Below are 23128 nucleotides of genomic sequence, written 5' to 3' on the forward strand. Positions count from 1 at the left end.
TGTGAAATGAAACTATCAGGTCAGGAAAAATATTTTGAACTTTCTAGAGACCATTTGAAATCTGGGTAAATTTTCCCCCACCAGCCTCTGGTTTTTTTAATGTTTTCCCTTTTAGTGGTTGGACTTGAAGAATCACAGAATCATATAGTTTGAATCCATGGTTTATAGGAAACTGCCATGGTTTACAGGGCAAGCTGTGCAGCTGTTGTAGAAAATCTGTGCAGTTTCCCATCACGATTCTTGAGTGTCTGAACAGCTAAAGGACAAAAAACTGATTTCTTGTTCTGTACATCTGTCAGCAGAGGGGAAAATCAAGATTTACCATCCCAACTACTATTCCTTTTGGGAATTTTAACTGTTACATTGTACATTCAAAGGAAATTCTAGATGCTTCAGTGCTTGTATTTTTCTGTCCTTGTATGCACCATCAAATTTCTACCTGGCCATGGAAACCTGCTGAATGGCCTTAGGCAAGTAACACTCACTCAGCCTCAGAGAAAGGCAAAGGCAAACCTCGCTCTGAAAAAATCATGCCAAGAAAACCCTGTTCATCTTAGGGTTTCCAGAAGTCAGAATAGCCTGAAGGTACATAAGAACAATATTATCTTTGAACTGTAACCATCAAAGCTGCCTAAGGACTTTATTAGACATATACAGTGTGCCCATGTTTTACGCGGGTGTGGCATATACGGCTTTCAGCATACACCCCTCGCACGCCCCGGAAGAAGTAATGGGGTGTGCGGTGGGCGCAAGCCCATTACTTCTCTTGGGGCTCCAGCACACATGAATTTCCCTTTACGTGGAAGGATCCGAAACGGATCCCCGTGTAAGGGGAGGGCCCACTGTATAACCCAAGAAACTGTTGACTGCCACCGAATCCCAATCTGCCACACCTATTTTAATCTACCACATATATTCTCTCTCTCTCTCTCTCACACACACACACACCATATATATTCATCAGATCTCCAAGATGCAGTCATCATCACCCTGTACAAGAAACAAGGAGCAAAATCGGATTGCTCAAACTGTCGAGGTATAACACTGCTCTCCATCGCTGGAAAAATCCTTGCAAGGATACTGCTGAACTGATTAGTCCCTGCTATTGGAGAAGAGCTTCTCCTTGAAAGCCAGTGTGGCTTTAGAGCTAGTAGGAGCACTACAGACATGGTATTTGCCCTTAGACAACTGCAAGAGAAATGTAGAGAGCAGAACAGAGGACTCTATGTAACATTTGTTGACCTCACCAAAGCCTTTGACACTGTGAGTAGAAAAGGTCTACAGCAGATCCTGGAATGACTAGGATGCCTCCCCAAATTCCTCAAAATGATCATCCTGCTACATGAAGGCCAGCAAGGCCAAGTCAGATATGGCGACGCTCTCTCGGAGCCCTTTCTAATAGCTAATGGTGTGAAACAAGGTTGTGTTCTCGCTCCAACTCTATTTACAGTCTTCTTCAGCATGATGCTCCAAAGGGCTACGGCAGATCTCAAAGAAGAAGACAGCATTTATATATGTTACCGTACTGATGGTGGCCTGTTTAACTTAAGCCGCCTGAGGGCCCACACTAAGACTCTAAACTATCTAGTCCATGAGCTGCTTTTTGCTGACGATGCTGCCTTCGGTGCCCATACAGAAGCAGCTCTGCAGCGCCTAACATCTTGTTTTGCAACAGCTGCAGAGCTCTTTGAACTGGAAGTCAGCCTGAAGAAAATGGAAGTTCTCTACCAGCCGGCACCTCAGGAAGAACACTACCATCTCCACATCACTGTCGGCACATCTGTGCTTAAGTCCGTCCAGCAGTTCACCTACCTGGGAAGCATCATCTCCTCAGATGCCAAGATTGATAAAGAGATCGATCACAGACTGGCAAAGGCATATAGTGCATTCGGAAGGCTTCACAAAAGTGTCTGGAGTAACAAACACTTGAGGCGAAGCACAAAACTCAGTGTGTATAGAGCCATTCTACTGTCTATTCTCCTCCATAGGTCTGAAACACGGGTCACCTATCGCCAGCACCTACGACTCCTTGAATGCTTTCATCAGCGCAGTTTATGCACAATTCTAAATATACACTGGACTGACTATGTGTCAAATGTTGCTGTCCTTGAGCAAGCAGGGATCACCAGCATTGAGGCCATGCTATTGAGGACGCAGCTGCGCTGGGCAGGACACGTTTCTCGGATGAAGGACCATCGCCTCCCAAAAATAGTATTCTACGGTGAACTAACCACAGGTCAGTGTAAGAGGGGCGCCCCAAAGAAGAGATACAAGGACTCCCTGAAACAACATCTCAGGCTTGGCCAAATTGATCACCAACAATGGTCTGCCTTAGCTTCGCATTGGGAGGCATGGAGACGCACTATCCACGATGCTGCAGCCTTTTTTGAAAGCTCACGCCGAACGAATCTTGAAGAGAAATGACAACACAGAAAGAACTGCAACCCGGAAACATCACCCAAGGAGACTTTCCGCTGTGCTTTTTGCAACCGGACCTGTTTATCCCGGATTGGCCTTTTTAGTCACCAACGCGCTTGTACAAAGCGCGGGATGAGTCCTTCCTGAATCTTCGTTTGCGAAGCAAAGCCAGAGATATATATTCAGCTATAAATCAACTCATGTATAAGTTGAGGGCAGGTTTTGGGGTGAAAATTATGGATTTTGAAATGACCTGTGGATAAGTTGAGGGTAAAACATAGGGGCATGTAACATGTTAATAAAGAGTGGAAAGTATGAAGCATAGTCAGTCTGTACCAGTGGTTCCGAAACTTTGGTCCTCCAGATGTTTTGGACTTCAGTTTCCAGAAACCCTAACCAGTACAGCAAGGATTTCTGGGAGGTGAAGTCCAAAACATCTGGAGGGCCAAAGTTTGGAAACCACTGGTCTATACTCTTGCCTTTCACCCGGGGATGATTCCTTTTTAAAATACGAGTTAAAGTACAGTACTTACATTGATTTGTAGATAAGTCAGCTCAGGTTTTGGGGTCAATTTTTGATTAAAATTTCTAGACTTATACATGAGTATATACAGTAAGCTACTAATCATAAGGGCTAGGGCCCTCTCTCATAAGGGATGCAGATAACGTTAAATTATCAGCCAGAAGAAAACCAAAAGCCAGTGCTTTATTGCTCCAGCACCTTCCCTGGATGCTTTTCACTAGGTTTCTGTGAAACCCAAGTACTATGCAGCTTTGATCAGTAACCTTATGCCCTTTGTTTCAACTGCAGTATTGTGTGTAGCACTTCGATGAAACATTCAGGAACAAATGTATTAATTTATTAATTTTGCTTAAATACAAAGATGTGTTGCTAGGAAACAGATTTGATCAATTTGCCCTGGCCAGTTTATGGGTGACTGAGCACAGTTCCTGTGAAATGACTTCTGATCTGTAACTTGTTCTCTGAAGTTTGCAGGTCGATGTTTATTTACCAGCCGTGAACAGTCCTGTAGTATTAGAACCTTGTTGTATCATTTAGAAGTTGTGCTGTGTTAAGCAAATATTAATCTGCTGAAACTGTTATTTCAAGAAAACAGTTAAATACTTTGGTGATATTTGAAGATTTTGTTTTCTGCTCCTCTGCTTCTACTTTATCAAAAATGAACATTTCACTTTTATAGATGTATAAAAAATCAAAGTAATGTAAGTGGTATCTGGTTAAATGTTGGACTCACATGCACTTTAAAGGTTCATTGAACTGGAGGATGTGAGATACTTCTGAATAAACTTGCATAGTATTGGTTTACAAAACTGAAATAAATAGAACCGAATGAGACAAGACGTCTGTTGATCTCAAGATGGGACTTTAGATCTGTACAACATCCTAACGTATCTTGTTGTTGCATGTGGAATTTGTCTGTTTGTATTGTACCTTTTAGGTGCCTACTATTCCCATAGTAGTGGATATATTTTAGTTTATACATGCTGAGTATGTAGACAAGATCCTTATTTATGTGAGATCGCTCACATGTGTGCTCAATCTTCGCTTTTCCTTCTGATCAAGGGATGATTGGTTGAATGAGCACACAGAATAGTAAATTTATTACTGGAAGAAGAAGTTATGCCTTCCAGCCTTAAAGTGGCTGTTGTGCAACCTCTATTAGAGAAACCCTCTCTGGATCATACTTGGTTGGTGTCACAACTGTAATGGTTCATGGACGAAATAGATGATCTAGACCCACGTTAGTCAGGCTTGGATTCGAGACTGAGCCAGTTCTGGCTATCTGTAAAAGATCTACACCAGGAACTAGACAGTGGAAGTACGTCCCTGTTATTTCTGTTGAAACGCTCAGCTGTGGCAACCTTCTAGACCACCTGATAGGAATGAGCTTGGGAGGCACCATTTTACAGTGCTTCTTGCCCTTCCTTGAGGTGATGCTTGTCTTTTGCTTGATTTCTTGGCCATTTTCATTTAACATTTATGTGAAAGAAACCCTTGGGAGAAATCTGGAAATTTGGGTAACTTGTCACAAATATGCAGGTGACACATATTGCTTTTCCTTTTGGATCTGTTACCCTGAATCACAGAATTGGAAGAGACCACAAGGACCATCCAATACCTATTTCTGATATGACCAGACTTACCCATGGTCACATATTCCTTAGTTAAATCTAGATTGGATGTTTGCAATGTGCTCTACAAGGAGCTACCTTTGAACAGTCTTTGGAAACAGTAACAGGTCCAGGCTGAAGCAGCAAGAATGCTGGTGGGGTATTGTATGAATACACTCACATCAGCCTGCAAGATTGCACTCACTCTCTGTCCATTTCTTCTTTTTTCCCAAATTAGAACAGTTTTTTTTTTAGTTTTTTTTTATTTCAGTTCCACAAAGAATACTAAATCAAGAACAACAACAAAATGTTCGAACAGGCTTAGGTTATGAGTTAACAGGAAAACGCATATAACGGGCACTTAAGAGATAATTCCGTTAGGATAGATACTCAGGCGGCATTGTATGATTCGGATGAACACAAAAATTCATTGAGGAAGCTTTTCACAATGGGGTTGGATTCAAGCAGAAAGCCTCCATTACTCAGCAGTTCCTGAGAATGGTTTGGGCAAATGTGAGGTAGCAGTAACATCATCAATAAGAGTTGACCAGTCCTCATAAAAGGAATGTGATTTCTTTTGCCCATTGCAAGAATTGATGACATTGGAAAGTTTCAAGTAACCATGTATTCAAAACTCTGGTCCACCCTTTTTCCAGTAATAAATTTCCCATCTTCCAGCATGTAGCTATTTCAGTTCTTGCAGCAGACAGGACAAAGGAGATAAGGTTTCTGTGTTTCAGAGCACTGGTTTTTTTGGTATAAAAATGGAATAACAAATGCGCAGGACAAAAATGGATGGTTTGTTTAGTGATAAGTGAGATCTGGTTTATGACTGCTGTCCAAAAAGTTTTAACGTTAGGACATTCTGTCTACATATGGAGATAGGAGCCAGTCTGTTTGCATCTCCTCCAGTATGATGATGAGACATTTTTAGCTATTCTTAATCATTGGAATTCTGTTCATTTCTGAGCACAAGTCAAGCTACTGGTGGCCACTTTTAAAGCCCTAAATAACTTAAGCCCAGGATACCTTAGGGATCACTCTCTTTCTTACTAGTCCACTCACAACCTAAGACTTAACAGAGAATCCTCTGTCTGGGTCTCAACTGTAGTAGAGGCACAGGTGACAAGAGGAAGAACTTTCTTAGTGGCTGCATCTGTGATTTTTGTTTTGGGAGGCTAGGCTGGCACTCTGCAGGATACCATTTCACCTTTTGGAAAATACCTCTTTTACAGGCTTTATAGTTGGCTCTCCATATCCACAGAGTCTTTATTCAACCATCCATGGCTTCAAAATATTCCAAAAACATATAATTTTCAAAAAGCTTGCTTTTGTTATTTTATGTTGTTGTTGTTGTTGTTGTTGTGTGCCTTCAAGTTGTTTCTGACTTACAGCAACCCTAAGATGGTCCTATCATGAGGCTTTCTTGGCAAGATTTGTTCAGACAAAATTTGCCATTTCCTTCCCTTCAGGTTGGGAACATGTGATTTGCCTAAGGTCACCCAGTGGGTTTCATGGCTGAGCTGGGGATCAAACCCTGGTCTCCAGGCTCATAGTCCAACACTCAGACCACAATGGCTCTCACCATTTTACTGTGCCATTGTATATAATGGTACTTGAGCATCCAAGGATTTTGGTATCCATGGGGGTACCTGGAACCAAACCCTAGTCGATTCCAAGGGTCCACTGTATTTATTAAATGTGTTATAGTCAATGTTTTATCTGCTTCATAGGTAAATTTGTATCACAATGTTGTTTAGGAATTTTACTGTTTAAATATAGTTTGTTTTATTGATATTAGGTTTCTAGCATAGTGTTTAACAACCCAACAGGGAAGGATATAACTATCAGAATAGAGACAAACTGCTATTTTGGTGTGGATAATTTCTCTCACCTTAAGACATATTTGGAAGATTTGTTCTTTTAATAGAACAAACCTTGTCCTGAGTCTTGCCTGCACAGTGGAAGGCCACAAAGAGGACATGAGTGCAAGGGCCATTTAATAAAACCTCTTGTGAACATAGGAATCCGCTGCTAATGTATTCCTAGATCATAAGAAAGACATCAGAATGCTGCATAGTTAATTACCACATAGACTTGGAACCAAACTTATGGATTTTGATATGACTGATAGATAATGAAGATTAAAACTTAGGGCCTTGAAACAAAGGATGTAAAGGATGAAGGAAAGGTAAATGATGCCAAAGAACCTACAAAATTCTAGCAGGAATACAGTAACTGTCTGTGTTCACCCTACAGGCTGCATGGAGGAGTAGGGAAATACAGTAAATGATGGCTGTGTGATGTGTGTGGAAGGGGGCTAGGCACAGATGGGGCTAGGAAAATGTGCACATATCAGAAAGGATGGCAAGGCAAAGCAAAGAAAATGGTGTCTATGTTAGCAGTGATCATAGCCTTTTACTTTAACATGGTGACTTTGCCTGGTTTTAGCACAGAAAAGCTGACCAACATCCACAAATGTCTTATTCAGACTCTTCAAAGCCCAATTTGTCTTGGTGCTCCTTTGAGGGGAGGCACCAAAAACTGCCACCACCACCATTTTCCTGCCCAGGCATTCAAAAAGCTCACAAGCGGTGCCATGGTAGAGAGAGTTGAGGGGGTTGGTGCTTCTTTTAGATGCTCCTGGGAACAGACTAAGCTCTTGCCTTTTGCCATTCTACTCAGAGAAGGGGATGGTTCCTATTTTGGTAAGAGTTAAGGTACAGTGCTGTACCTGTGGATAAGTTGACCCAGGATTTTGGGTAATTTTTTTCACTAAAAATTCTAGACTTATACATAAGTATATATAGTAGATTTGATTTGCTAGTCGAAATGCATCACAGACAGCTGATGAGACCAGTTTAAATGTATAACTGAACATTTTCATATTACTAGTGAAAACCTCTTAAACAAGCAGATTCTTTTTGGCACTACCAAAATTCAGGAACAGTGGGTAGATCAGCCTTAGTCCTGCTTTAAAATAATTAATTTTGTTTTTTATATTACCCAGGTCTCATTCCCACTTGTTTTTAAATTGGTTTGTGGTTCGCATTGATATGGGGTCACGGATTCAATTCAGGCTGATGCGTAGTTCTCACTATGAAAGCGAATTATGTCCTTATTCCATGTCGTTCCCACTAGTGGGAATGAACCCGTGCTTCAAAATGGAGGACGCTTTTGAACAGAAGGGTGAAAGGCAGGACTGTGTCCTAGAAAAGAAGGAACTGTGGTCACCCGGTGTGGAAGCCATTAAGGCTCTGACTGCAAATGAGTGGAAGATGGCTTCCCTCCCTTAGCCACACCACTCTCGGGGGCCCACGTGCCTGTCTGACCGCCACTGGCTTCGCATCCATTAGCTTACAATTGTAAACCGGTAAGAGACTGATTAGGTGGTATGAAGCGGTATGTAAACGAAGCTGATATTGTTATTACTCCCACACCCCCTCAGGCATGCCGGACCTGATGGAGGGAAACTCTGGAGGCCCAACGGCAGGACAGGGGAAGGACTCGGATGCCTCGCTCCTGAGGTGCAGTCCTCCAACGCACCCCCTCCATTCTTGGGTGGTGAAGGGTGTCACATTGTGCCCTGGAGTGCTTTAAATGCCTGACGCGTTTCCCTCTGACCAGAGGCTGGGTACCTGGCGCCCTCTGGGGCAGCAGTTTAAAGACTCATGTCCCCTCACTTCTCGACTCCACCTGAACTAGAGGGAGGAAGGGAGAAAGCTGCCCTGGGAGGGCCATGTTTTGGCCACCCTCGATCCTCCTCAGAGCACCTTGCTAGGGAGGTTGCTGGGACTTGGGAGGCTGTGGTGGCCTTGGATACTAAGCCCGTGGTGGGTGGGAGGGTCCCCGGGAGTGGTGCGGGGATGGGAGGGAGGCTGTCTTCCACCCATTTCCAGTCATGGGCTTTTTGTCTCCCCTGAACTGCAAAACATCCCTCTGGTTTTTGGACCACCGGGTTCAAGGCACCCTGGGAGGATTGTGATTTGGCCACCCTTGCTCCTCCTCAGAGTGCCTTATCAGGGTGGTTCTGGGGCTCTGCCTGCCACCCTGCCTGACTCTGAATTAGATCAGTCATTCCCACTTGTGGAACATTCATCCCAATCACTTCTTTTCAAAAGAACCGCCAAAACACAAGTGTTCAAAAAGAGTGATATATTTGCATTTGTCATGCTTCCAAGTCGCATCTGAAACTGTTTCCAATAGGAACGAGGGACATATAAAGTGATCAGTAAATCACTTCATATCATAGTGGGAATGAGCCCATACTGTCAAACCTTTTTCTGTTTGAAAGTATTCCAGGTACCTGGAAAGTGCATGTGTTTTTCTGAGAGTTGTTTTAAGAAGTATCTTGTTTTTCTCATGTAAATTACTGTTGCTTTGGGGGGTGGGAGCAATGAAATGGCCAGATATATGGTTAAGAAAAGCAGAAGAGAAAGTCTTGTTTCAAAAAAGAAATTCTTATGTTCTGCTTGAGATGGGCTTCCTTCTCCTCTCTCAAAGCCCATGAGGTTTCCATGGCAATGTTCTTTTTGCTAAAGGTTACTAGAAAATTACACTTAATGGCTGTATCAGCACCACAGATCAATTTCATTTCCCCAATTTGCTATAGTCTTACAACATGGAAACGATAATTTTGGTCAATTAATTTTCAACTTATATGTGTGTCAGATAATGAAGTAGCAGGCTTCTTTACATACACCGAGATAATGATTCAAACACAGATCTTTCTTTTCTCCCCACCACACATCTTGTGTTACTAAACATGTGAATCAGACCTTTTACGCATCAGCTTGACATAAATTCTGTGTTTGTACCTCAAGTTTGCACAGGATAAGCTGAGTTCTTGGATTTCCTTGCTGGCCTGGGATCACCATTCTTCCAAGTGCCGCCAGAGTAATATGAGAAATACAGCTGTATTTGGAAGGAGACTATGCCAGCCTCTGCTCCTGTGTCAGTGTTAAATCAGTTGTTTCATTGTTACATGGAGGAGCTGCACTGTAAGCTCCTCAGAAGTGCCCACATGCTCCTCATGTTACCCCATGGCACTAAAAGGGATATCACTACTGAGCCTCTAATGTTGCTGATGCAGTTGAAGAACCTTGTTCTTGGATATTCAGGCTTGGGGAACAACCTCTAGGGAAAACATAATGAGGGTGAATATAAGATACACAGGCTTTAGTTGATGCTTGTCTCAAACTAAAAATATCCAAATATCTTACATTACATTAGATTTAGAAAATAGATTAAGACTATGTAATATACCTTGAGAATTCTGGGGGGGGGGGGGGAAGGAAAGGACTGAGTTTTTAAAACAAGCAAATGTGCTAAAATTGTCCAGTCATTAACAGTTGGAACAAGGTTAGGCAAACAAATACATCTTGAGCAACTTCTGTATACAAAGTACAAATACAGGATGCAATTTTGTTTGTTGTTAGCTGCCTTCAAGTCAGCCTTGACCCATGGCAAATCTGTGATGTCTCCAAGCCCCTTTATCCTCTGTCTCTCTGCTCAGGTCCTGTAGGCTCAGGCCCATGGTCTGTCCATCTGGCATGTGGTCTTCGTCTCTTTCTACTGCTCCACTGTGTTCCCTAGCATCATTGTTTTTCTTAGCATCATAGTGTGATCAAAGTACGACAGCCTTGATTTAGTCATTTGGCTTCCAGGGAGATTTCAGACTTAAATTGTTCTAGGACCATTCTGTTTGTCTTTTTGGCCATCCACAGCACTCTTCTGCAGCATCACATTGTAGCAATTATTTATTTATTAATAATATTTATATACTACCCTTCATCATTATCAATTCTTATTTCAGTAGTAAATTGTAAGACTCATTTATATAAAAAAGATGTAAGCAACTACAGACTATTTTCTCCACTTACAAAATGGCTGGCCTGTACAAGTGGTGCAGACCAGACACAGGCTTACCACCTTAATGAGAACTAGAATTGAGGTTACTGCACCAAACAAAACAAAACAAAACAGCAGTCTTGATTTTCATTGGGAAAGGTCTAACCCACTCTGGAAAAAATAGGGTTTATTTAGAAGGATGACATATGAGAAATCCTTGTTCATTAAATTGAATGCTTAAGGTAGATTGAATTTTATGAAGTTTTTCTCCTGGATGATTTTACTGTCTTTCATTTGGAATATCAAATAGTAAATTAAGTTCATTTTGTAATACAAACTATCTGTTCTTTGATTTAAAAGCAGCACATTATGTGGAAGGCATCTATACCATTTCAAAAATAGGGCAAGACAACAGCAAGACAACAATCCAGAATCAATAGACTTTGACACAAATGTATGGTTGTTTCAAATAAAGGAGCTGTAAATTGATCTGCAAATCATAAAGGTATTTAATTTATGAAGTAACTTTCTGTTCAAAATGCAGTTCCTCGCTATTCCAATTTTTCCAAGCTTTCTCATCTATTAAACATAATGACCAGTTGAAAACCAACATCTGGTAGCAATAATTAGTAATGAATCTATGCCTTTGTTCTAAAGGACATTCCAAGTGAATGGACCCTTAAAACACCTGGTGTATAAAAGCTTTTAAAAATAGTATTCACAGATTTCTTATTGTTAACAGAAACCAAATGTTCATTTAAGAAGTAAAGTTTAAAGTGTGGTGATATATTATAAGAGTATACAACATAATACATCATATATAAAATTAATTGGAAATGTGAAATTTTCACCAGATCTTAAAATGTCAACTCATACATCAGCTAGATTTTTGTTAAAAGTTGTCATGGTCTTCTCACAAGGTATTACTTCACTCTAGTAATATAGGCAGCAGAGCTTTAAAAAGTCTTATTGTGAACATCTTGCCCAATTTGGTTTTCTAAAGAAAAATGAGCCAGATTTTATTGGAACAGTGGTCATTCATGTTAATGATTTCCAAATTTAATTTACAATCTTAAATATGAAAGACTGTATAAAAGCGTGGGAAAGAAATGAAATGAAAGGAACTTCATTGAATCAGACTCCTATGCCAGATTCATGATTACATACATTTGAAGCAAATCATTACTATGTTGGGGAGCACTTGTACCTCTAGACGTTGTTTGGTTGTAACTCCTATCAGCCCTAAAGCCATAGTTAATGGTGAAAGGTAATAGGAGTTGTAATCCAATTCTGTGCAATGCACAGAAGAGCTGTATAAGAGATAAAAAAGTGAATGACACATAGAATGAAGAATCAAACAAAGATGAACCCCAGATTCTAGAAAGCGAAATGGGAGCTGCAATAAGAGAACTTGTGAAGAATAAATTACCAGGAACAGGTGATATTATAATTGAATTGCCACACTCCACACAGACAGAATCAACTCTACAGTTAACTAAAATATTCCAACAAATATAGAAAACGAAAAGGTGGCCAACAGACTGGGAATGTTCAATATCCCCATCCACAAAAAAGGAGACACTGACACTGATACATGGAAAAGAAATCCCAGAGGTGAAATCGGGGTTCAGGAAAGAAAGAGGCACTAGGGCCACATCACAAATATACAATGGCCAATGGAGTGCACCAAAGAATTCTAAATTCAGAAGAAAAACATGTGTTTTATAGACTATAGCAAAGCCTTTGACTGCATGGATCACAAAAAGCTATGGAGTTCACATATAGGAGTGCCACTGCATTTGGTAGTCCTGATGACAAATCTGTATTTATGACAAGAGGCCACTGTTAGAACAAAATAAGGAAAATCAGAATGTCAAGGGAGTCAGGCAAGACTGCATTTTATCAGCCTATTTGTTCAGCTCGTATGCTGAAAATATCGTAAGAAAAGCAGGCTTAGACACAGAGTGAAAATAAGAGGAAGGCATATCAATCATATAAGATATGTGGATGACACTAGCTGAAAACCTATAGAGCAATTACTAAAAAGGACAAGGAAAAAAGTGCAAAGGAAGAGAGGAAGACCGTGCACCAGATTGCTAGACTTAGTCAGGGAAATCACAGGCTTGAATTTGCAGGACCTCAGTGTTCCTCCTTCGTTATGCAGCCAGGAAGTGGCTGGGTGCCTGGGTCCTGGTTCTGACAGGGACCAGTCTCACAGAAGTCCACCCGATGAGGTGAGGCCAGTAATAGCAGTAACAGCAAGCAAACACAGTGGTGGCAAACCTCTTCCTGGGGTGTGGAGCTGGCAATTCTTCTCTTTCCCCCTTTGCTAGCTCCCCCAGTCCCAACAGGCACCCATCTTATATCCCCTTTCCCAAGGTGCAGGCGTTTTCTTTGATTATGTAGCCAAGAACTGGCTGGGTGCCTGAGTCCTGGTTCTGACAGCAGAGCAGTGGAGCATAGGGAGCCTTGGAGATGATTCATCCACAGGGTCGCCATGAATCGAGGTCAACTCCAGGGCAGTTACGGTAATAACAAACAACTGTGCAACATATTGAGGGTCACAGATCACCTATTCCTGTTACATACAGATAGCAGATCTTTGTTAACTGTGGCTGAGAACAAGCAACACAGTATCAAGGAAGAGAGTCCTTTCTTGAATTTAAGCCGTATCACTAGGGCAATTTCAGATGTATATATTGCTCTATTTCAGCACAGTGTCTTTATGTAAGTAGTATTGTGCATAGTACCTCACTCACAGATACACATGCTCAATGAATTTTGTAAAACAGTCTATGTCAAGAGTTGATCTCGAAGCTGAAGCGTCCTCCTTTATTCAGAATCTGAATTTCTGTTTTCATTTACGTTATCATTTGGGACTGTTTCATATATATATATATATATATATATATATATATCTCCAGCCTCTTCCGATTGAGGATCAAGGCAGGTAACAACAAAGAAAATCTAATATACAATAATAAAAACAACAAGCCCCACAAAACCCTGACCCAACCCTCCCTCCCAACTATAAAATTAAACAGTAAAAAAATGTTTAAAAAATACATAACAATACATCAAAGTTAAAAACAAATCACAAGTAAGAAAAATAATAAAAGGGGAGGGGAGATTCAATTGGTTCTGGACATTATCAATCGGGGAAGGCCTGCCGGAAGAGAAAGGTTTTTGTTGCCTTTTTAAAAGCCTCGAGTGAGAATAATTGGCGAATCTCTTCCGACAGGTCATTCCAGGTTTTTGGAGCGGTGACAGAGAAGGACCTCCAGGAATTTCACCGCCAGTCTGGTCTTTCTAGATTGTAAGAGGTTTTTCCCGGAGGATCAGAGAGTACGGGAAGGACTGTATGGGAGGAGGCGTTCCTTCAAGTAGACTGGACCCAGGCCATGTATGCTGCTAAACAACCAATGTTCACATGTTACTCTACAGCTGTTTTTGTCATGGTGTGTTTGCTCAGTAGGGAGCCACCACCGGTCCTGAGATTGACAAACATGGCGGTGTGATGCAAGTATTTTTCCTACTTTCCATTTCATTTGCACTGTTAAGTGCATACTTAGCACATCTTGCAAAATAAAAACAGTGAAATGGCCCATATTCTTGGAAAGCTCAATGAAGAACCTGATACAGTATGCCTGCGCCTTAGGCGGGCTTACCATATACAGATTTAAGCTTCTGCACACGGCAAGCCTGAGGAGTTAAAATGGTGCACATGCCCACAGTGCACTTGCCCATAGGTATCAGTGGGACTTGAGGTACCGCGTTTTTTGCCATATGCAGGGAGGTCCGGAATAGACCACTGTAATTGGTTGATATTCTTTCATCTTACTTCCACCACTGATCCCCCACCAAAGAAAATCAGCAGAATTTAGGTACTGAGAAGTGGCCTTCAAACTGTATTCTTGTTAGTAGATTATTCCAGACTTTGATGCATATCTCTGGATTCTTTATGTTATTTTCTGTATTGTGAGAGGAGTCTCAACTGTTTAGTTTTATCAGTTGACAAGATATTATTCCGCGGTTGTCATGTATTTCATGAAGCAATGATGTTAATGATGCTTGAAGGATCACAATCACACTGTGGTATAAAAGCCCGCCACCTGCCTTACATATAGTGTTGACTTTATTAGTTGCTGTTACTTCAGTTTACTTGTTTTAATTTTATGTTTTTTAAAAAATAAAATTTGTGGTTAAAATCTTTGTGTGGAATAGAACAAGAAATTCTTGTCTCTTAGAAAGCACAGCCGCTTAGAAGCAGTATTTGGTGCTCGATGAAGTCACTGTATTAGCAACTTTTTATGTTCTCTCTTTCTTGCCAATGAAAATGAGTTATTTGAAAAATAGGTGCGAACACACACACACACACACACACACACACACACACACACACACACAAATAGTGAACCTTGAATATTAAACCTGCAGTTTTCATGGTGTTCTTGTTGTGGCCTGAGTGCTGCGCCCATAACCCTTGTTGGGACCTATGGAAATGCCGCGCAGTGTCCACCACGACCACCTGCAGAGTTCAAACACGTTGACAGGATGCCAAGAAGAAGGAATCTGTGAAGATGTCTTCAACTAATAACGACTCTTACAAGTCTTCACTCTAAACGAGGGCTTTAATCTTCCTTTGCAGTATTTACAACATAGATATACACAGTGTATTGGACATCCGTCTCTAATACACACTATTTACACCAGCCAACAATAACACAACCTCTGAGACGGTCACATTAACACACAACCATCTCACTGCCTCTCAGTAACAGACACACCCACTCTAGGGCACCAACTGTCTCACTCTGTCCTTCAGTGACAGTTGAGAACTGACAGTTGTCAGTTGCATTAACATTCCGATGATGCCCTGTTTGAATGCTGACACATTAGCTGCCACTGGAGCTCCAAATTATCTGCACAACAGCTCCCCCTAGTGGCCACACCAATGTCATTTCCTGACAGTTTTAGTATAGAGTGGAAACAAATTGATCTTTAGAAGGAGCATAGTAGAGAAGAGAGTAAAACTACCCATCATAAGAGCAAGTAATCATGTTGGAGCGCTGGGGCACAAAAGGTGAAAAAAGAGTTGAAAACCGAGCTTGTAGAACAGAATTGCAGGAGGAGTTTGATTCAGGAAGATTTTGTGGCGGCATAAAAAAGCAGAAACATTATAATGGAGCTGAATTTGGAGCATTGCATTTGCCCTTCTCCTGCCTTTGTGAAATAAGTTAGAAGACGTAAAAGAGAGTTTTGTTCTTTGTTTTTGAAGCACAAATTGTAGATTGTCTTTCAAAGCTCTCCATTTCCTGGCAGTGAGTCTGTGTTTCTTCTTGTGATCCAGAAAAACAACTGAAATAGTAGCTATACTTTGCATAATCACATTGCAGCATGCATTTGGAGAACTTGGTCGTGTGTATAATACCATTTACAAATGCTGTAGTAATGCCTTATGGGTTTTTTTTATTTTTCCTGACTGAGGTGTTACTTAAATGAAACATGAACTGTTTTATTTGGCAGGCCATCAGCTGTAAAGGGCAGCATAGTATCTCCTACACCCTGTCCAGAAACCAGACGGTTGTAGTGGAATATACCCATGATAAAGATACAGATATGTTTCAGGTAAGTGTACTGCAAAACAGCTGCTTATGGGTACTTACTATGTTTTTCCTAAAAATGTTTCCGTATATAGTACCAAACTTAAAACATCCTGATCATTTTGAAATTATTGAAAGAATAATTCTCAGCACAGTTGAATCTTGTCTGTTGCATTGCAGAAATTTATATCTTCAGTATAACAACACTCACATGAAAACAATGTAAAAATTGTACACACACACACACACACACACACAAATTTCTAAAACACTTCCTGATTCTAAAGAATTTTTCATGCAGGAAACTTGAAGCGGTCAATGTATTAGAAGCATTTTGTACAGGAACACTGCATCTTTTCTATACCATCCTACACCTCACTGAACTTAGAAATTCCTTTTTTGCTTAGTGTATCCTGCTGATGAACTTCCTCACTGAGTTTTGTTGATGACAAAAGAACAGAAATAGTTTTTTGTGGGTTTTTCGGGCTATGTGGCCATATTCTAGAAGAGTTTTTTCCTGACGTTTCACCAGCATCTGTGTCTGGCACCTCTGAATTTCTCTGAAGATGCCAGCCACAGATGCTGGCGAAACGTCAGGAACATGACCACATAGCCCGAAAAACCCACAAAAAATTATGAATGCCAGCCATGAAAGCCTTCGACTTCACAAAAGAGCAGAGACATTCCATTCTTGTTCTTTTGAAAGCACTCCCAGTGGGAAATAGTGGTAGATGCATTATTTATACTTTAATTTAATGATGTGCTCTAGATCTTTCTGATAGTATATTTAGTGGAGGATGGATATAGAAAGTTACAGATGTGTAAATATAGGTTGTATCCCCACCCCCACTCCTGGCATAGCAACATAGCCATTGAATGTACTGCTTAAGATTTTCCATGAATTTGTTTTATTCCAGTTCCATGGCCAATCAAATGAGATGCCATCATTTAACCTTGCAGTAGTGACTTCAGCTTAACTGCATTGGTGTAAAGTCGTATTTCCTTCTGTCTTCTCTGAATCTCCAATCTTTCACCAGTAGTTCATGACTCAGTGCTCTAGTATTAAGTGAGAGGGAATGAAAACCTTCCCCTATTTATTCTTCCCCACAGTATGCATAATTTTAAACCTCCATCGTGTCCCCTTATTTGCCTTTTTGAGGGGGTGGGTAATTCATAAAAGGATGAAAATATTATAAAACAAACAAAAAACAAACAAGCTTTATTTATATACCGCTTCATACCGCCTAAGCAGTGTCTAAGCGGTTTACAACTGTAAGCTAATTTGCCCCCAACAGTCTGGGTACTCATTTTAGCGACCTCCTCAGAAGGATGCAAGCCTGAGTCGAGCTTGAGCCCTTTTGCTGGTCTTGAACTCGCAACCTTATGGTTTTGAATGAGTGGCTGCAGTACAGGCATTTAACCACTGCGCCACCAGGGCTCCTGGTTATCAAAATATATTGAAATTATCAGATGCACACTTATATTTGAAATCTCACTGGTAGACTTAAACAACTAATAATTCATGTGAGTAAGTGAACAGGTTGATGAAAGAAGGACAGATAGTACCACATTAGCTCAGGAAGGGAGACTATTGAGCAATGGGATGGGCAGTACACCAATAGAATCCCTATTCTGTCCTGACTACCCACCTTTAGGTACACACACTTGAAACCTGTAGACTGTGTGAAGGGGCATCTGGTCAGGGGGATGGAATCACGATAGATCAATGCAACTCCTCCTCCTCACCCCCCAGATTTTGCCTGCTGCTGCACAGAGAATCCTGGTGGGCAAAACAGAGAGATTAACACACCCAGCCTCATCCAACCAGGTCTCTGTAATACAGGCCAGGTCAACTTGTTCCTCCAGGATGAGGTCCTGAATGGCAGCTGTTTTGCCATTATCACTGACCTGGCATTCAGCAGCAGTATTTTCAGCTGGGAGATGTGTGTGCTGTCACCAAGGCTATCCATGCTTTTGAGGCTAGGCGACAGTTTGGAGACCACAAATATCCTCTTCTGCTCCCCTCTTCCTTGATATTTTATGATCTACATCATTTTAAATTAGACAATGAAGAGATTGAAATAAACCAAGATTTTCCATACTCAGGCCCAGTCACCAATCAGAGTGAAGACTGCAGTCAAGAAATCAGAAGACTAGGACTTCTAGAAAGGCAGCTATGAACAAACTAGACAAGATCCTGAAGTGTAAAAATATATTGTTAAATATCAAAGTTGGGATTGTCCATGCTGTCATATTTCTATGTCTGGTTGTGAAAGCTGGACAGTGAAGAAAGCAGATAGAAAATAATAACTCCTGTGAGATGTGGTGCTTGAGAAGAGTTCTGAGAATACCACAGACTGCTAAAAAGACAAATTGATGAGTCTAAACTGAGGTTGTTATATTTTGTCCATATCATGAGAAGGCCTCACTAGAAAAGACTATAATGCTTGGTAGAGTGGAGGTCAATAGGAAAAGAGGAAAGACCCCATTAAAGACAGATAGATTCAATCAGAGAAGCCATGACCTTGAGTCTGTAGGAGCTAAGCAGGGCAACTGAGGGTAGAGTGATTGGAGGTATCCAGTAATAGGGTTGTCATGAGTCGGAGTCAACTTGACAATTGACAACAACAAGAACTGTAGTAGTAAGTAGATCTTTGTGAGTAATAATTCCTCAATCAGTGTTGCAAGCTACAGAAGGCTGAATAATTGAGCACAGATAATTGGAACCACTTGAAATGAAAAGTGAGCAAAGATCCAGTATCTGATAGTTATTAACCTGGCATTTACGGAGACAGAAATTTTATTTTTTTAATTAACCTATGTATATGGAACATTTTAATGTACAACATGTTTGAAATTGTCTCTCATTCTTCTTCTTTGGACTCCTGTGCATCATCATTTATTGCAATTTTTGCTGTTCCAGATCTGAGGCTTAGATAACTTGCCAAAAATATCTGAGCATTACTATAACTATGCACATTACCCCCCCTCTCTCTCTCTCTCACACACACACACAGCATGTTAAATCATCTAAGAGTCTGTTCAAGTACCTACTAAGTTAATGCTCCTGTCGCCCACAAAATCATAGGTTTCCTGTGCATTCTTGGTGACTCACCTCATTAGGTACAAATATTGGATTTTCCTTTTTATATAGATGTCCTTGATTGGCATATTATAGGAAAAAGTAGGAAGGCTTTTCCTAACTAGTTTGTCTTCCATAGCAAATACTTTGAGTTTACAATAAATCCAAGGAAACAATGTGTAGTTTAAGACCAATTCTTTAAGGAAAGTTCAGGAACTAAAATGGCATAGCACTACAGATGGAACCCTGCATCTTGTTAGCAAATGTCAGAGTAGTAGCAGATAGCCATTTCAGAACTGTCCATGGGTTAAGTTGTTTAATTTGTCACGGATGTAGTTTTCTTTTTGACTCTTTAAATGGCCAAAGAACCAAGTCTTGTTAATTCCTTGCTGGTATATAGGAAACTGACTGAGTTGCATTATGGCATCAGTCCAAAAAGTAATATTAATCTCTCTAAGGGTAAGATAAATATAAAAGCTGTGACAATAAATCAGTGCTTATTACCTTTATTTTACTCACTAGTGTTTCTCCCAGTTGATCCGTTTGTAATATCTTTCATGCAATAATATACCTCTGATGCCTCTTATGTGTAGTTGATGGCATGCCGATGCTACAAGAAATCAGGTCACACCATAGAAGAGGGAATTGTTTTACAGAAAGTTGAGTCCTGGAATGTTTTATATGGCCATACATGAAATGCATAATATTCATATGTGAAATACCTCAACAGTAACTCAGGATCTCAGAAAAATAGTTTGTGGGTGGATCATTTAAAATTCAAAATTATGAGAGAACTGTATCTGAGTATTTTCCCTTTTGGGATCATCATCTTGAATTGTTTTGTCTATAAGGGGGTATGTTGGAGATGCTTGGGAATACCCCATGGAATGCTTGGGATGTACCCTCTCACTATGGCTTGGTTCCCCCCAGTGGGTGGGGAGAACTGTTGTGAGGTAAATGTTATCAGTCTTCTGCAATGCTTCTTAGAACAGAAATAAGGATGGGGTTGAAGAAACCAAGATAGGCCCTACTTTTCCAGCTGAATCTGATCGTTCTTTATCACCATATTTTGAACATTGAGATAGCATGTGTGCATTAAAACTTCAGAGGGTTTTGTTCTACTGGGAGTCACATTTGTTACTAGCCGTCCAAACATTCGGCTGGGCCATAGATTTTAATAAAATCACATTTTTCATTAAAAAAAAAAGGCCTGCACCTGGAGTTGGAATATCCATATTTTTCAAATAATTTGCTATAATCATGATTTTTCACATAATCATGTTTTTATATAGTCACAAAAAACATGTTTAAAAACTGTTTGGTAAATCACATTGCATACACCTGAATACACATGTTTCTTGAAGATCTTGGACCTGGTCTGTATACTTAACTGTGTGCTCTGCACAGGTTTTATAGCCCCAAAGGGCTTGAATTGAGACATTTCTGTAAAGTAAGTTTTTAATGTTTTCAGGTTGGTAGATCGACAGAGAGCCCCATAGATTTTGTCGTAACAGATACAATTTCTGGCAGCCAGAACAGTGATGAAACTCAGATCACCCAAAGCACTATCTCCCGGTTTGCATGCCGCATTGTCTGCGATAGGAATGCACCGTATACAGCCAGAATCTTTGCAGCAGGATTTGACTCTTCCAAAAATATATTTCTTGGGGTAAGTCAACATACTTTTCATAAAAGTCAGGAAATGACCTCTGTCATCTAACAGGAATGGGGTTTATATAGTAACTTATACCAAGAAAATGGTTTTTACTTATAGTCATACTTTTACTTTTTGAAGAAAAGGTGTGGCGGGGGGGGGGCAACTGAAACTCTGGGACAGCTGCTCTGGTGCTCTGGGAGAGTCCACAAGTACTGAACAAGCTCCTAGCATGCCAGATCCTCTGCAAATCACAATGTTACCCCAGAGTTTTGGCTGGAGGGCACCAACATTTTCTTCTAACTCCTGAAATCAGTGCTGAGGAGGGCTACCAGACCCTTTGCTTGCTTCCTTACCTGCCCATTCTTTCTTTCCCTTTCTTCTTATCCCATCTCGGGGAAAGGAGGGAACCAAAAGGAGATTGAAGTGTTTTTTCCACAAGCAACTGTAAAGGTGGGCTTCTAGGAGCACAGTATTTTCTCAAGGGTTGGTGTTTTGGTGGGATGCTTTTCCTCCAATTTCTTCCCCCTGTTTTCTCCCCCTTTCTAATCTGTCCCCTGTGATAATCCTTTAGTGCTGAAATGTGCATGTGAATGCTTTGCAAACACCAACATTTTGCTTCAGGAGATATGTACGTCATGAAAGGTATACAAATAAACCTAATCCCATGCATGGCAGCAGTATGTTGGTGAAGAAATGTCTTTATCTTTTCTTCCCCCTTTTAGTATGGAAGAGGAAGTTATAGAGTTTAGAAACTAGTGTTCTGGGGTGTAGAAGCAGTCCAGGTGATGGTAGTGGGGGAGGTAGAGTCCTGAGGGTGGTGTAGTTGCTTCCGCCTCACGATGGAGATGCAAAGGGTTTTTGTTGGAGGTGTCACTGTTTGAAGAGAAAGTTTGGAAGAAAAGGTGTCCCCCCCACCTTGTATTACTTCAAAGTAAAGACAGGACACCTAAAACAACAGTTTTAGGTGTCCTGTCTTTTTCATGGAAAAGAAGGAAGGTCAGCAGAGCATCCAGATGACAGGCAATGCATAAGCACAGCCAGCCAGCCAGCCTGTCTTCAATTTGATTCCTGTCCTGCAGCGATTTTGCTAAAGGGAGAAGGTGGTTTGCACAAACTTCATACCTTCTCAGGGGGCCCTGTGAGGAAATCATGGCGCTGTGGGAGTCCACGGACCACAGGTTAAGAACCATTGCTCTAAATCTCTTGGCAAAATTGCTAGTAATGCTTCTTCAGAAAATTTGTATATGTTGTTGGTATCTTCAATGCTTTGACTACTTGGACTTCCAAATGTGGAAAAGTTGATAATTTTATCTTTTTTCCCCTTTCTTGTGGGGCATCTAGGAAAAAGCAGCGAAATGGAAGAATCCTGATGGACACATGGATGGATTAACAACAAATGGGGTTCTAGTCATGCATCCTAAAGGAGGGTTCACTGAAGAATCTAAACCTGGTGTCTGGAGAGAGATTTCAGTTTGTGGTGATGTGTATACTTTGCGTGAAACCAGATCAGCTCAGCAAAGGGGCAAGCTAGTAAGTTGCAAATTCATGATGAGAAGTTTCTTTTTAAACAATTTCTAGCCTGTTATTTATCTAAAGGTAAAATACAAAGTGACTCCATTAAAAAATAAATACATCCACAAGAGTCTAAAGAATAAAGCAGAAGCTCCCCTCCCCCAAAGACATCAAACAAAGGACTTAGCCTTTACCTCTAAAGCTTTCCAAAACAAAAGCATCTTAAAACTATAAAGAAGAGAGCCAGATGGATTGGAGGGGGTGGATTTTGAAGTCTGGTTGCAAAAGCTAAAAAGGGCTTGTCATACATTTTCACGTGTTTAACCTCCTGAGGTCAAGGGGGTAAAGAACAAGGCTTCAGCCCAAGAGTGCAGGCAGGTGGTGATTATGGAGAAAGCAGCCCCTGAGAGATCCTGATCCTAGGATTTTGCAGTAGTACACTTTTAGTACTGACATTTTGAATTGGGCCTGGAAGTAAATAGGAAGCCAATAAAAGTGATATAATAATGGGATGCTGGGTCCCCTGTAGCAGGTTCCAATTAGAAATATCGCTACATTCTATTTCGCAACTGGTAGTTATTCCAGGGCAGCCCACATCACAGTAATTAAGCTGGATGTTACCAAGACATGTGTTACTTAAGCCAGATTTTTCCATGGTGCTGTGAAATGTGTCTTGTTGAGCTCCTATAGGTTTGGCTTTGTAGTATGTCACAGAGTAGGCTGATAGTGGCTTAATATCCTGTCCTTTCCTGTGACCTTATTGGGGGGAGGGGGGTCTGCCTTGCATTTTAAAAAAAGAAAGAAAGAAATGTCTTCTCTGAACATTAGGCAGAAAGTGCTGCTTTGTATTCTTTCCAGCCTGCAGTTTTCTGT

General features: G+C 40.8%; 1 protein-coding gene across 1 annotated transcript in view; it reads left to right on the forward strand.

The window, feature by feature from the left end:
- The window catches only part of PELI2 (pellino E3 ubiquitin protein ligase family member 2), a 112592-nt gene that overhangs the window by 77926 nt on the left and 11538 nt on the right, over positions 1-23128 (forward strand). Inside the window, exons 3-5 of the mRNA XM_089522825.1 lie at positions 15928-16029; positions 20558-20755; positions 22085-22273. Of these exons, the coding sequence (XP_089378951.1) occupies positions 15928-16029; positions 20558-20755; positions 22085-22273 (489 nt within the window). The remainder of the gene's footprint in view (positions 1-15927; positions 16030-20557; positions 20756-22084; positions 22274-23128) is intronic.

This window comes from Sceloporus occidentalis, unplaced genomic scaffold (genome assembly GCF_023333645.1).
Source record: "Sceloporus occidentalis isolate IW3139 unplaced genomic scaffold, rSceOcc1.0.p SCAF_4, whole genome shotgun sequence".
In the NCBI taxonomy this organism is placed as follows: Eukaryota; Metazoa; Chordata; class Lepidosauria; order Squamata; family Phrynosomatidae; genus Sceloporus; species Sceloporus occidentalis.